At 49.5% G+C, this 12838-nt stretch overlaps 1 protein-coding gene across 1 annotated transcript; it reads right to left on the bottom strand.

Moving 5' to 3' along the window:
* Nucleotides 1-106: 106 nt before the first annotated feature.
* Nucleotides 107-10506, bottom strand: Cox19 (cytochrome c oxidase assembly factor COX19). Its single transcript, XM_050163237.1, has 3 exons — nt 10346-10506; nt 7592-7707; nt 107-4150 (listed from the first exon to the last, which is right to left on the bottom strand). The coding sequence occupies exons 1-3, from the start codon at nt 10425-10427 to the stop codon at nt 4070-4072; spliced, it is 279 nt and encodes a 92-aa protein (XP_050019194.1). The 5' UTR covers nt 10428-10506; the 3' UTR covers nt 107-4069.
* Nucleotides 10507-12838: the final 2332 nt, after the last annotated feature.

The raw sequence follows: 12838 nt of genomic DNA, 5'->3' as shown, positions 1-12838 counted from the left end.
ACACCAGGTCAGCACTCTACCAACTGAGCCACTGCCCTAGTCTCGGTGCCCATCCTGCCTGCTCAGCTTACTGTGGTTAGGGTTCTTCATACCCAGGCTCTTCTGAGTGCTTCAGAGTCAAAATGTATACTTGATAAACTTTCTTTGCTTTTCCTCATATCTGTGTCTTTCTTTATATGTCAGAATATGTCCTTGTTGTTAATGTTTAAATTTCCCATAACAAGCAACAAATTTCCCTACAGTAATTTTTGAAGTTTCCAGGATGAAGATGGGGCCCCACAACATCAACTCAACCTGGTTTTTATGACGTCATGAATATTTTTTTTCTTTTTCTCTTTTTTACACGCTAGTATGAGACCTGTTTTTTGGTACCAACTGCACAAGACAATTTCGAATGGTGCACATTTTTGACAACACTCTGGCCAGGCCTTCTCATAGCACTCAGGGACTAGTTATAATTTTCTTAGGTCAAAGGTTAATTTGGGAATTTTACCATCATTTGCTTTCACAAGAGCCCCTAAGGAGAACATCGCCCCCATGTCAGCTTGAAGCAATCTTAGAGGACGATGTCCCCTCTCCCAACAGAGTTTGCCCTCAGGGTTAGGGACATCTTTTAGTCGTTGGTTTGGGGTTGAGGGGATGGGGAGATGTTTTATGGAATTAGGGGTATGTTCGAAAAAAAAAGGGATTAATTGGTTTGATGGGATGATTGGTATTTGTGAGTTACTGTTTTTAGAAAATTGTATTGGTACTGTTTCCTGTATATTGACATATTGAATATTGAATGTGAGTATTCCTACCTCTATTTTTGTATAAGAGTATGCTTATATTGTATTGATACATCTACCATATCACAATGTACATTTCTACCTCTGATACTATTTATGTAATAACATTGTTTACATTTGATATATAATGACATTGTTTACAGATGAAGATCGTTGTCTCCATATATTGCACAGTTGTTTATTGTCTTAGTCTTTAAGTTAGATAGATATTGAGAATTATATAGATTAATAGTCATCTAAGTTTGTCATTTATAATTAGACTAATCAGGTTCTTTAGATATATAGAGATTATACTCAGTATAGATAGATAATCTTCAACCTCTTTGAAGAGCTGTAGAATATGGCCTTTAATCTAACTCAGAGTTTTGTGGTAGTGAGACACAATTGCTCCTGGCAACACCGCTCTATTCCCGAGAGAATGTTGAGCACCAAAGACACTCCACCTGGAGCCTTTCTTTTTGGCAGAACTGGCCTTGGGGCAAAGAAATGCCCATACCTCAACAACTGACAGATACAGAGTGTGCATCAATAAATAAAACAGGACTGTCATATCCTGCCAAGACAGGGTAAGATAGTTTTGAAAAGTTGCTTGCCTTTGAAAATGGTATGTCAGTTATGTTAGGCCTTAGCCAAAGTTGGTTGCTTCAACGCTGCAAACATGACTTTGGGTGATTGCCCAGGTAGCTAGTTGTCTCTGTGATTTGTTGCATGTTTTGGAAGTTGTTTTACTGAACTTCCTAATTACCCAGGTAACATTATTTCCCTTCTCAGATCTTTGATGGGGTTGAAGACTATATAAATGTAGTTACTTTTTTCTCACGACTTGGCCAAGTTATTTATTATACAAGACCTAAGCTAGTTAGAATAGGATATTTGTACTTATTGTATATAATTTCATAGTAGGTTTAGAACTCTCTTACTTAAATAAAAGGGGGAGGTGTTGCGGGAGGTCTTTCCGCCCCTCCAACCAATAGCTGCTGTGATACCAGCCCATTGGGGCGTGGTCTCACTCCCTTTAAAAAAGCGGCTATTTCCTCTGCTCGCTCTCTTCTCTTCCTGCTCGGCTGGAAGGTTCACCATGCTGTGCTCAGGTACCCGCTTCGTTTACTCTGATTTGTTTCTACAGTGGATGGCTGTGTAGCCTCCTGCACCTTTTCCTTTGAAACACACGGCAGATTTTACTCATTCAGTGGAGGTGCTAAGGCCGGGGGCTGTGTCCTGTCAGCTCAGAATTCTTCATTTTTCCAGACAGGGTTTCTCTGTGTAGCTCTGGCTGTCCTGGAACTCACTCCGTGTAGATCAGGCTGGCCTTGAACTCACAGGGATCCCCCTGCTTCTGCCTCCCCAGTGTTACCATGCCTGGCTAGCTCAAAATTTTCTTATGCGCTGTCCAGGTCTGTGGTGAGGATTCACTGCAGGTGACACTCTGCAGCTCTCCTGCCCTGCAGCTCACATGCGCATCCTGCACTCCAGGGAGTGAGCTTGGGAATTATGAGCAAGGCTATGGCGACACTGTACAGTTGAGCCATAGAACCATGTCACATTGGGTGACAGCACCAAATGTTCAGTGGGAGCCATCACTGCTGACCTGCGCTGTGTGGCTGAGCTCAGCGAGCATGTGGAAACACGCAGACCTTGGGGTACCTGACCGTGGGTTTAACTAAGAAAGAGCCCTTCTGTACAACAGAAAATGGGGCTCCCAGACAGTCATATCCATTGAGACCAACATGAACATGCAGAGTCCTCAACCCCTCCCTGGTGGTTTTGTGTTTGTTTTTGAGAAAGGGTTTCTCTATGTAGTCCTAGCTGTCCTGGAATTTACCATGTAGATCAGGCTGGTCTTGAACTCAGAGATTCACCTGCCTCTGCTTGAGCGCTAACGTTGTGGGCCACCATACCTGCACCCCTAACCCCCACCTCTCACCACCTTTTACCAGTCAGACAGAAGCCAGGCAAGCAGTCTGGGCTAGCCCTTCTCCGACAGCTCCAGAAGACACAAAGAGGACTTGAGCCTGGTGGCATCTGGCATTGGTATTTTGCTGATGTCTTTGAACCCTGCACATGGCAAAAGCCCTCAGTCAGGTGCCTCAGCATGAAGGCGCCTGAATGTTCAAACACCCACAGCTCAGCATTGCTCACTGTGCCCACGACAGGGTCACCGTTCAGCACCCGGGGTCTCGAGCCAGCACTGGTCGATACGACACACGGGGCTAACAGGCTGAGGAAGTGAAAAAGTAGCTGGCACTAGCCCAGGTTCTAGGGCACTGCTGGTGTGCCCTGTGGCGGCGCACAGTGGGTTCCTGAAAGGAAACTGACTCAGAACGACCAGAAGACGACCCTCAGCATAAAGACACCCGCTGCTATACCAGAAAAATAAGAGAGTTCAGTTGACGAGTTCCACCAAGCCTGGTGAACAGGGTTCAATCCCTGGGACCCACATGTGTAAGGAAAGTAATGACCTCCGTAAGTTGTCCTTACACACACACACACACACACACACACACACACACACACACACACACTGGACAGCGCTCCCCTAAATAAATAATATGCAATTTAAAAATAAGTACTGTGCTGGGGACATGGTTCAGGTGGTGGGGTGTTTGCTGAGCATGCGGGGAGCCCTGGGATCCATCTCCCAACTCATGAACCAGGTGCAATGTGCACACCCGTAATCCCGGCTGTGGACTTGGAGGCAGAAGAATCAGGAGTTCAAGGTCATCCTTGGCTACATAGGGAGTTTGAGGCCAGCTTGGGCTACAGGAGACCAAGCCTTAAAACATACAAAACAAGAAGTCAAGTATGTCAAAAGTCAAACAGTTTCCCACTTCCTACTTTGTATTCCAGTTTAGTTCAAAGAAAAGAACAGAGACGAAGGGAAACGAGTTGGCGAGTTGGTGCGTGTGTGTCTGAGCACGAAGGACGGACATTCTGACGTCACATGGTTTCACTGACAGGTTCTAGTATAAAGACTTGGGTCTGTGACAGGCTGAGTCACTGTGGAAAGCTGTCCGGGCTCTGTGGTGTGATGGCCACACTGGGCAGGATATCACATCGGAGTTCGGCCCTGAGGGGATCCTGTGATACACACAGTTGGAAGAATAAGACCACCGCCTGAGGGAAAGTGAGGACAGCTGAGGAAGCATTTTGGGGTGCTCTCCAGTCCCCTTGGGGACTCCCTCCACTGAGCAGCACAGGTGAGCCTCGGGTCTCCTGGCTCTGTGGGCAGAAGGGCTCAGATCTGCTTCAGGCAGTTGGGGAGCTGGCCCGTGGTTTTCTTCTCAGCATTTGTCCTTGGCCTCCGGCGTCTCGTCCATCACATCTCTGAAGCCCAGCTTCTCCAGTGGCTCTGGGGCCATCAGCTGCCTGGAAGAGAAAGACGCTGCCATGGGACCATGCTCTTATGTTCACTCATCTACCCAGCCTCCCGCACCCCAACAGAGAACAGGGTCCTCCCCACAGCACAAGGAGCCCACAGGCCGTGTGAGCCCCAATGTCCCTTCTGGCCACACGGTCAGCCCAAGTTCTCAAGGGCGGGGCTGAGGATGTGGGTGGAGCAGATAGGACATGACCCCACGGGTGTGAGCAGAGCCTGGGAGAGCCGAGGCTAGGTAAGTGTCCCCATAGTTGAGGAGGACCAGGGGTAAGAAGAGCAGGGCTGACCAGTGAGCTCCAGGCTGGCGAGATTCTGTCTCCAAAAATGGGATGGGTGGCCTCTGACAAACAAAACCCAAGGCTGATATTCACAAGCACAAAATGCATACACACGCAGCCAAAGGAATGCTTCCAATGTGCCTCTGTCTCCTAAGGGAACTCACTTGGAAAGATGTTTGCAGCACTCTGGTGCCCTCCTGAGGGCTCAGCCCTGACTGCCTGTCCCAGCCCCACTCACTCCAGACACACTGTGCAGGATTTTCACATCCTCCTGTAACCTTTGCTTCTCTGGAGTGGGGACAGGAGGTCAAGGCTGGGCTGCACAGGCCAGCCCCCTGAGGTTACTCAAGCCCATGAGGGATATTTTAATTTAATTTTTTTTTTAAATATTTATTTATTTATTATGTATACAATGTTCTGTCTGTGTATATGTCTGCAGGCCAGAAGAGGGCACCAGACCTCATTACAGATGGTTGTGAGCCACCGTGTGGTTGCTGGGAATTGAACTCAGCACCTTTGGAACAGCAGGCAATGCTCTTAACCACTGAGCCATCTCTCCAGCCCTTAATTTAATTTTTATTTATTTTATTTTATCTTTGTTTTTTTGAGACAGAGTTTCTCTGTGTTGTTCTGACTGTCTTGAAACTTGCTCTATAGATGAGGCTGACCTTAATCTCACAGAGATCTGACTGCCTCTGCCTCCCTAGTGCCGTGATTAAAGGTGTGTGCCATTACTGCCCAGTGTTTAATTTCTAATTGCATCTATTTATGTATTTTGTGCGCACACGCTAAGTCAGCTTGAACTGTATGTTTGACAATTTCATTCCCAACTAGCCTAACAAAATAATGGAGCAGCCAAGCATGGTGTCATACACCTGATACACCCACCATCCTAACACTCAGGAGGCTGAGGCAGAAGGACTGCCAGAAGTTCTAGGCTGGCCTGTGTTATTAGACCTTGTCTAGACAATTAAAAAAAAATCCAAACCCACCAACCACACAATGAAACCAAAAGAATCTTTCCACCACCAGACAAAAACAGAAGCATCTTTGCTTGTCTGCACTGCCTAGCTCAGGCCCCTATAAGTCACAGAAGTGGGTGGGCTCTTCCTTCTGGGCTCTGAGGCACCCGTTCTACACGGTGCTAAGTGTGGCACAGATGCATGGGGACTAGGAGGTCCAAAACTAGTTCATCCCACTGACAACAGGCAAGAAGTCCCTCTGCTGGTCCTGCCCAGAAGCCTTGTTCATAGACCAGTAGCTTCCCCAGGGGACCACAAACCAGCCACATCCTCAGAACAATCATAGGTAGGAGCCACTGTGATCTGTGCCAGGTGTGAGAGTCAAAACAAGTCTGCTCAACTTTTTTCTATTTTTGGCACAGGGGATACTGTAGGTAGAATCCGGGGCCACACAGACTCTGAAATGTATTACTACTGAGCCACACCCCAGCCCCTCCCTGGGGGATTCTAGGCAGCTGCTCTACCACTGAGCCACACCCCAGCCCCTCACTGGGGGATTCTAGGCAGGGACTCTACCACTGAGCTATATCCTCAGCCCTGTTTTTTCTCATTATTTTGAGATAAGATCTTAATAAATTTCCCAGATTTTTTTTTAAATGTTTGACTTTCTTTTTGTAAGATTTATTTATTATGTATACATGTGTTCTGGCATGTATGCCTATGCACCAGAAGAGGGCACCAAATCCCATTATAGACGATTGTGAGCCACCATGTGGTTGCTGGGAATTAAACTAAGGACCTCTGGAAAAGCAGCCAGTGCTCTTAACCTCTGAGCCATCTCTCCAGCCTGCCCAGATGGTTCTTGAACTCATTCTTTAGCCCAGGCTGACCTCACACTCTCCATCCTCCTGCCTCAGCCTCTTGGGCCAAGGGGATGGCAGGCCTGAGTTACGGGCCGCAGTCTTGCTCTCACTTGCTGCATTCGCCCAGCTTGTCTGTGAAAACCTCTCCTGCAGACACCAAGACACAGGGGCTGAGCCTGGGGAAGGCAGGAACCTGCTCACATCCTTGTCCCCAGGCTGGCGTCGCTCTGTCCCTCTTCTAAAGCTCAGCAGAACCAAGAAGAAATTCTTGGCCACCTTCTGAGGCTACAGGCAGTCACCCTGAGGCTCTGTGGCAGCCATGTGCCACCTGGAAGCAGCAAGATTAGGACAGACTCAAGCACTGTTTGCAGTGGCAGGACAAGGCCTTACAGTCAGTCATCCCCACTGCCCAAGTCGAAACCCCCACACTGTAACCCCCACATGCCTACACCTCAGGGACTTGTCTGGGTGTGTCGAGCAAAGAAAGCAGGCTTAAGTGGACCACTGGCATCTCGCATCTTGAGAGACTGAAGTGCCTGAATTCCTGTGTGTGCAACTGCAAAGACCCCTCCCCCGCGCAGTGACACACAACCTGCTTCTTCATGTTCATAGCTAGAATGGCTCTCATTCTAATGCAAAGCTCCACGGATCGCTATTTTCGTTCTGTTTAAACTTGGGGGAGTGTAGGCATCGCCATCCATCATCGCTTAAGTCTCCTATTGTGCCCGTTACATTCCAAACAGCTTTCAAGGGAAGGGACGAGGCAATGCATGTTCTTACGGGCTGAGATCGTGAAAGGGATGAAAACCTGTCGGCTCAGTCAGCGCTGCTGTGATGGACGATTCTGAGAGCTTAATGAGAGGGACAAAGCTCCAAGGAATGGGGCCGTGGACAGGGCTGTCACTCACAAAGGGGTTCCCAGGGCAGCTTGGCAGCCTCGGTGCCACCTCACCTGCTAAGCGGTGACTTCTTCCAGCAAACATCAGCCACTGGGCTATGGCTGGGAAGATAAAACAGAGTTCTTTCCCCAGAACCCACATAAAGAAAGCTGGGTATGCTGGTATGTTTACAATCCCAGCACTGGGAGGCAGGAGTGGGAAGATCCCTTGCTTACCTGTGGCCAGCCTAACCTCATTAGTAAACTCCAGGCCAGCAAGAGACCTTGCCTCAAAAAACACAGTGGGAACTGGGGAGATGGCTCAGCATCTCTTGCTTGTTGCTCGTTCAGAGGACCAGGGCTCAGCTCCCAGCACCCACATGGTGGTTCACAACACCCTACACACACCAAGGGATCAGAACTCAGGTCCAAATGTGATGGTGGTACTCGCCTTTGCATCCTGCACATTAAATACTCCTTAGATTCATTTCTGCACAAAGCATTTTCAAAATTCTTGTCACGGAGACACTTCATGAATTTTTCTTTAAAGCTTTTACATTCACCTAGAAAGAAAAGGAAGACAGTGTTCTGTTTGCAAAGAGAAGACCTGACCTGCTCACTCGGCAGCCGTGGGGCAGTGCTATGATTTCCATCAAAATTTGTTTCCTTCCTGGGCTCTGGATGCGGGATAGAGTGCATGCTTGGCATACAGTTCCCTGGGTTCAATCCTTATCACTTCAAAAACAAAAAACAAAACAAGGGGTGAAGAGATGGCTCACTCATTATGAACACCGGCTGCTCTTGTACAGGAAATGAGTTTGATTCCCAGCACCCACATCGGGCAGTTAACAAATGTCTGCAACTCCAGCTCCAAGGGATCAAACACCTTCTGGTCACCAAGGGTACTGCACACACATCATGTATACACTCTGATGCACACGCATAGACTCAGATGCACACACATCCACTCAGATGCACACACATCCACTCTGATGCACACACATCCACTCAGATGCACACACATCCACTCTGATGCACGCGTATCCACTCTGACACATACATATCCACTCTGATGCACGCGCATATACTTTGATACATGTGCATATACTTAGATGCACGCACATCCACTTTCATGCACATGCATCCACTCTGATGCACACGCATAGACTCAGATGCATATACATAAAGTTAAAATTTTTAAATAAATTTTTAAAATGGAAAATTCCCCAAATAAATGTTGGTAAAGAAATAATCTAAGGGGCTGGAGAGATGGCTCAGTGGTTGAGAGCATCGCCTGCTCTTCCAAAGGTCCTGAGTTCAATTCCCAGCAACCACATGGTGGCTCACAACCATCTGTAAAGAGGTCTGGCGCCCTCTTCTGGCCTTCAGGCATACAGACAGAATATTGTATACGTAATAAATAAATGAATAAATATTTAAAAAAAAAAGAAATAATCTAAGGAGATTAGATGGCTTAGTGGGCAAAGGTACTTGCTACCAAGACTGCCAATGTGAGTCTGAGCTCCAAAACCCATGTGGTAGAAAGAGATAACCCCCCAACTTCCACAAGTTATCCTTTGGCCACATGTGTGCCATGGCACACCCTCAAACACACCAAATAAATAAATATAATTTAGAAATAGAATAATCTCAATGAGGACTGATGAGAAGCCAAGGTCAATGGCAAGGGGTTTTGATCCTACTTCATGTTCTGGCTTGGTGGGAGCCTAGCCAGTTTGGATGTTCACCTTCCTAGACATGGAGGGAGGGGGGAGGACCTTGGACTTTCCACAGGGCAGGGAACCATGACTGCTCTTTGGATAGGAGAGGGAGGGGGAGAGGAGTGGGGGGAGGGGGGGAGGGGTGGGGGGGGGGGGGGGGGGGGGGGGCGGTGGCGGTGCGGGGGGGGGGGGTGGGGGGGGGGTTGGGGGGGGGGGGGGGGGGGGGGGGGGGGGGGGGGGGGGGGGGGGGGGGGGGGGGGGGGGGGGGGGGGGGGGGGGAGGGAAATGGGAGGCTGGGAGGAGGCGGAAACTTTTTTTTTATTCTCAATTAAAAAAAAAAGAAATAGAATAATCTCTAAAGCTGTCTCTGGAACATCACAGTGTCAGCAGCATTTTGTAGGGTTGTTTCCATTTGTGGTAGGCTTGGGTTTTTTGGTTTGTTAGTTTTCTTTCTTTTTTTCTTAGAGCTGAAGACTGAACTCAGGGCCTCCGTTTCTGTGCATGCTAGGCCCCAGTTCATGAGACTATCTCCAACCCTCTCTGGGTTGTTTATGGTTTTGTTCCTTCACAGGCTCCAGTTTTCCAAAAGGACATTATCTGTAGACTTCAGAACTGTGAATAGCAATCCTCGGGGCAGGAGCCACAGCTCAGAGGTGGAGCACTTGCCAAGTCCGGGTTCCAGCCTCAATATTAGACATCAAACCCTTTTTGAAAATAATTCTTTGCCTAATGTTCACTGAAGACCCAGAGCCTCAAGCTGGGGAGTGAGGGTGGCTCCTGGGCTGGCAACAGGGATACCTAACATCGAGACCCGGAAAGAATCCGGGAGTCCCGTCACCATCCTGAGCTCTCGGTTGGAAGGACCATACCATGGCAAGTGGCTCTCTGAAATAGGAATCCTCAAGACTCAGTTTCCCTGCCTGCACCCACACAGGGCTCTGAGAGGTCGCTGGAGCTCTAACTGCTCTGCACTCCTAGGTCCAGTACCTCAGGCTCCACCCACCAGATCTAGCATCCCAGGTCCTGGTACCCAAATCCAATAGACCTGACCCCGCCACTCAGATCCAGCACCCCACACTCTGGCTCTCAGTGTGTCCAGTACCTCAGGCTCCACCCACCAGATCTAGCATCCCAGGCCCTGCCACCCGGATCCAGTACCCCTGAACCTGCCATCTATCACAGAGAAACAGCACTCCAGACTCTGCCACCCAGACTGAGTGCCCAGAGCCTAAATCCAGATCCAGCACCCCTAACCCTGTCACTCAATCCCAGCGACGCTGACCCTGTTATCCAGAACCAGTATCCCAGACCTTGCCATCCACATCCAATTCTCCTGTCTCTGTCACCTGTCACCGAGAAACAGCATTCCAGACCCTGCTCCTCAGACTCAGCACCCCAGACGCCGCCACCTAGACTGAGTACCCTTAACCCTGCCACCCAATCCCGGGCCACCGGCAGCCTGAGCCTCGCCTCGCCTCACCGAAGTGGTCCAACGGGAAGCTTCCTTTGTCTGGTGGCCGTGGCTGGAAGCTTTTGGTCCCGAAGTTCATTGCGGTCGACATGACGGCGGAATCAAGAGCAGGGCGCAGCGGCAACGCAGGGCGGACGGCCGAGCACCGAGCAGGCCCGGGAAGTGCCGAGCTAGTCGAGCGGTGGGCCTGCCCCTCCCCACCCTGCCCCGATCCTCCCGTATAGGCCCCGCCCCCAGCAGTCTAGGCCCCGCCCCCGCTGTGCTCTGATAGGGCGCAGTGGTGGCCGCAATCAGAAGCTTTTCAGTCCTCCTTTCTGCAAAAGGCCGGCCAGCTTTTGGTACCAAAGAGTGAACAAGGCTGGATAGGTGCAGCCCTTTGCCCGAGGACACCAGTTTGTGCCCCGGGGTCTTCATCCCATCCAGTTGTCTGCCAGGGACTGAGTTTCTCATATGCGCAGAGGGTCAAATCAAGGCAAGAAGCACACTAAAGGAGGGAGTGGCTAACTTCCTGTGGGTGTTGAGACACAGTACCACAAACGGGTTTTACAGTCAGAAATTAAGGCAGGGTATAGTGCTTCACACCTGTAGTCCCAACGGCGGGCTTTTAGGCAAACCTGGGCTTCACAGCAAGACTCATTCTCACAAAACAAAACTGCCCCAAAGGGCATCTCCTATGGTTCAAGAGACTAGACTTCTGAGCCTAAGGTGTGGGCCATTAGCCCTCTGCTCCAGGGAGCCCAGGTCCACCCCCCCACCCCCGCCTCTGGGATGTTCTGTCAATCTTGGGGAATTCTGGATTGCTAGAAGCAATGCTCCTCCTGTGCCCCCACTTCTGGTGGCGTTCTCACCATGTGTCTGTGTCCAAGCACTCCTTATGTGAGGCCACTGCCACATTGGAGTAGGGCCATCCCAATAATTTTTTTCTCTTTATTTCTTTTCTTTTTGTTTTCCATTTGTATTTTTGAGACAGGGTTTCTCTGTATAGCCTTAGCTGTCCTGGAACTCTCTCTGTAGACCAGGCTGGCCTCAAATTCAGAGAGCTGCCTGTCTGCCTCCTGAGTGCTGGGATTAAAAGTGTTAACCACCATGCCCACCTCATTGGAACAATTTCAGCCTCAGCTGCTCAAAATCTGCCGTGACATTATTTCAGATGAGGCCATCAGGTCCTGGGGGGTACTGTGCCATGTGGATTTGGAAGGAATGTTCCGTGATAATGGGATGCAGTCAAATGACCTGTTATGGCAACAACACCTGTCCCCAGAACCCTGCTTTCCAGCTGGGGACAGAGAAGCCCACTTGCTCCCTGCCTCCCAACACTGGCTGTGATTGTGGGACGCTGTCCATCATTCCATCTTAACCACAGATGGTCTCTATGTCACACAGTCATCCAGACCCTGGCAATGAGCATCGATGGGCTCATAGCAGCTCCTCAGGGCCGCTGTCCCTCTACAATCCTCTGACAGATCCCAACATCCCTAATAATTCCCAGGGACTGCTGAGAGGTGGTTGGCCAACAGATCTTTAGCCTCACCCCAGCGCCCACTCTCTTTTACCTTGCTGGATCCCCCTCCTCCATAGCTATCCATTGGTCTCCTTGCTGAGTCTCATGCTGGCTTCCTGTGTGGGAGTTTGGATTTAGCTTCCAGTGTCCAGACCTATAGGCTGCCTTGCAGAAGGGTACCACCTCCTTAACCCAAACCTCCTAGTTCAGTTTACCTCTCAGGAAGGTGCCTGGGAAGATGGCTTAACAGGCAAGAGTACTTGCTATATAAGCATGAAGACCTGAGTTCAAATCTCTAGAGCCCATAAAAAAAGAAAAATAAGTCACCCGGCCTAAATCCCCATCACTGTAAGGGATTGGGGTGTGCTGGCTGCCAGCCTACCTCCAGGGTCAGCAAACACCTGTCACAAGGGGTTAAGGTAAACAGGACGCCCGACATTCTCCTCTAGTTTCCACATGTGCATGGGGCACACACATACACACATATACCACACACACATTTGCACACATGTGCATACACACACACACACACACACACACAGAGCGTGGCCAGGGAGACTCCAGAAGGAAAACTGTACTTTGTTCTTGTCATATAAACAACCCTTTCCCATCTTTCCCATGCCTGGAACCAGGGGCCACACACTGAGTTACTCAATTTTTTTTTTTTTTGAGCTGTGAAGAATGGTGACTTTTGTGACCAAGCAGCCCTTTCTGCTTAAAATGAAAGGATATTTCTGTCCCTGAGGTGGCAGGACCTCGGTCAGGCAGCCCTGAAATAACAAGAAAGCAGGCAGGGACTGGTGTCTGGGCCATGACAGCAAGCTTTTAATCCGCATTTCTAGGAAACGGGTACTGCCTTGAATGAGCTTTTTTGGTTGTTGTTTGTAGCTCTGGCTGGTCTCAAACTCACTGAGATCTGCCTCCTAAGTGCTGGCTTCCTAAGTGTTGTGATCAAAGGTGTGCACCACCACACCCAGCTGTTTAGCTGAGGGAAGTGTGTG

This window comes from Alexandromys fortis, unplaced genomic scaffold, assembly GCF_014885135.2.
Source record: "Alexandromys fortis isolate MF-2015 unplaced genomic scaffold, M_Fortis_MF-2015_v1.1 scaffold_144, whole genome shotgun sequence".
Taxonomy (NCBI): Eukaryota; Metazoa; Chordata; class Mammalia; order Rodentia; family Cricetidae; genus Alexandromys; species Alexandromys fortis.
The sequence above is the reverse complement of the archived record's forward strand: the minus strand, read 5'-3'. Positions and strand labels throughout refer to the sequence as shown.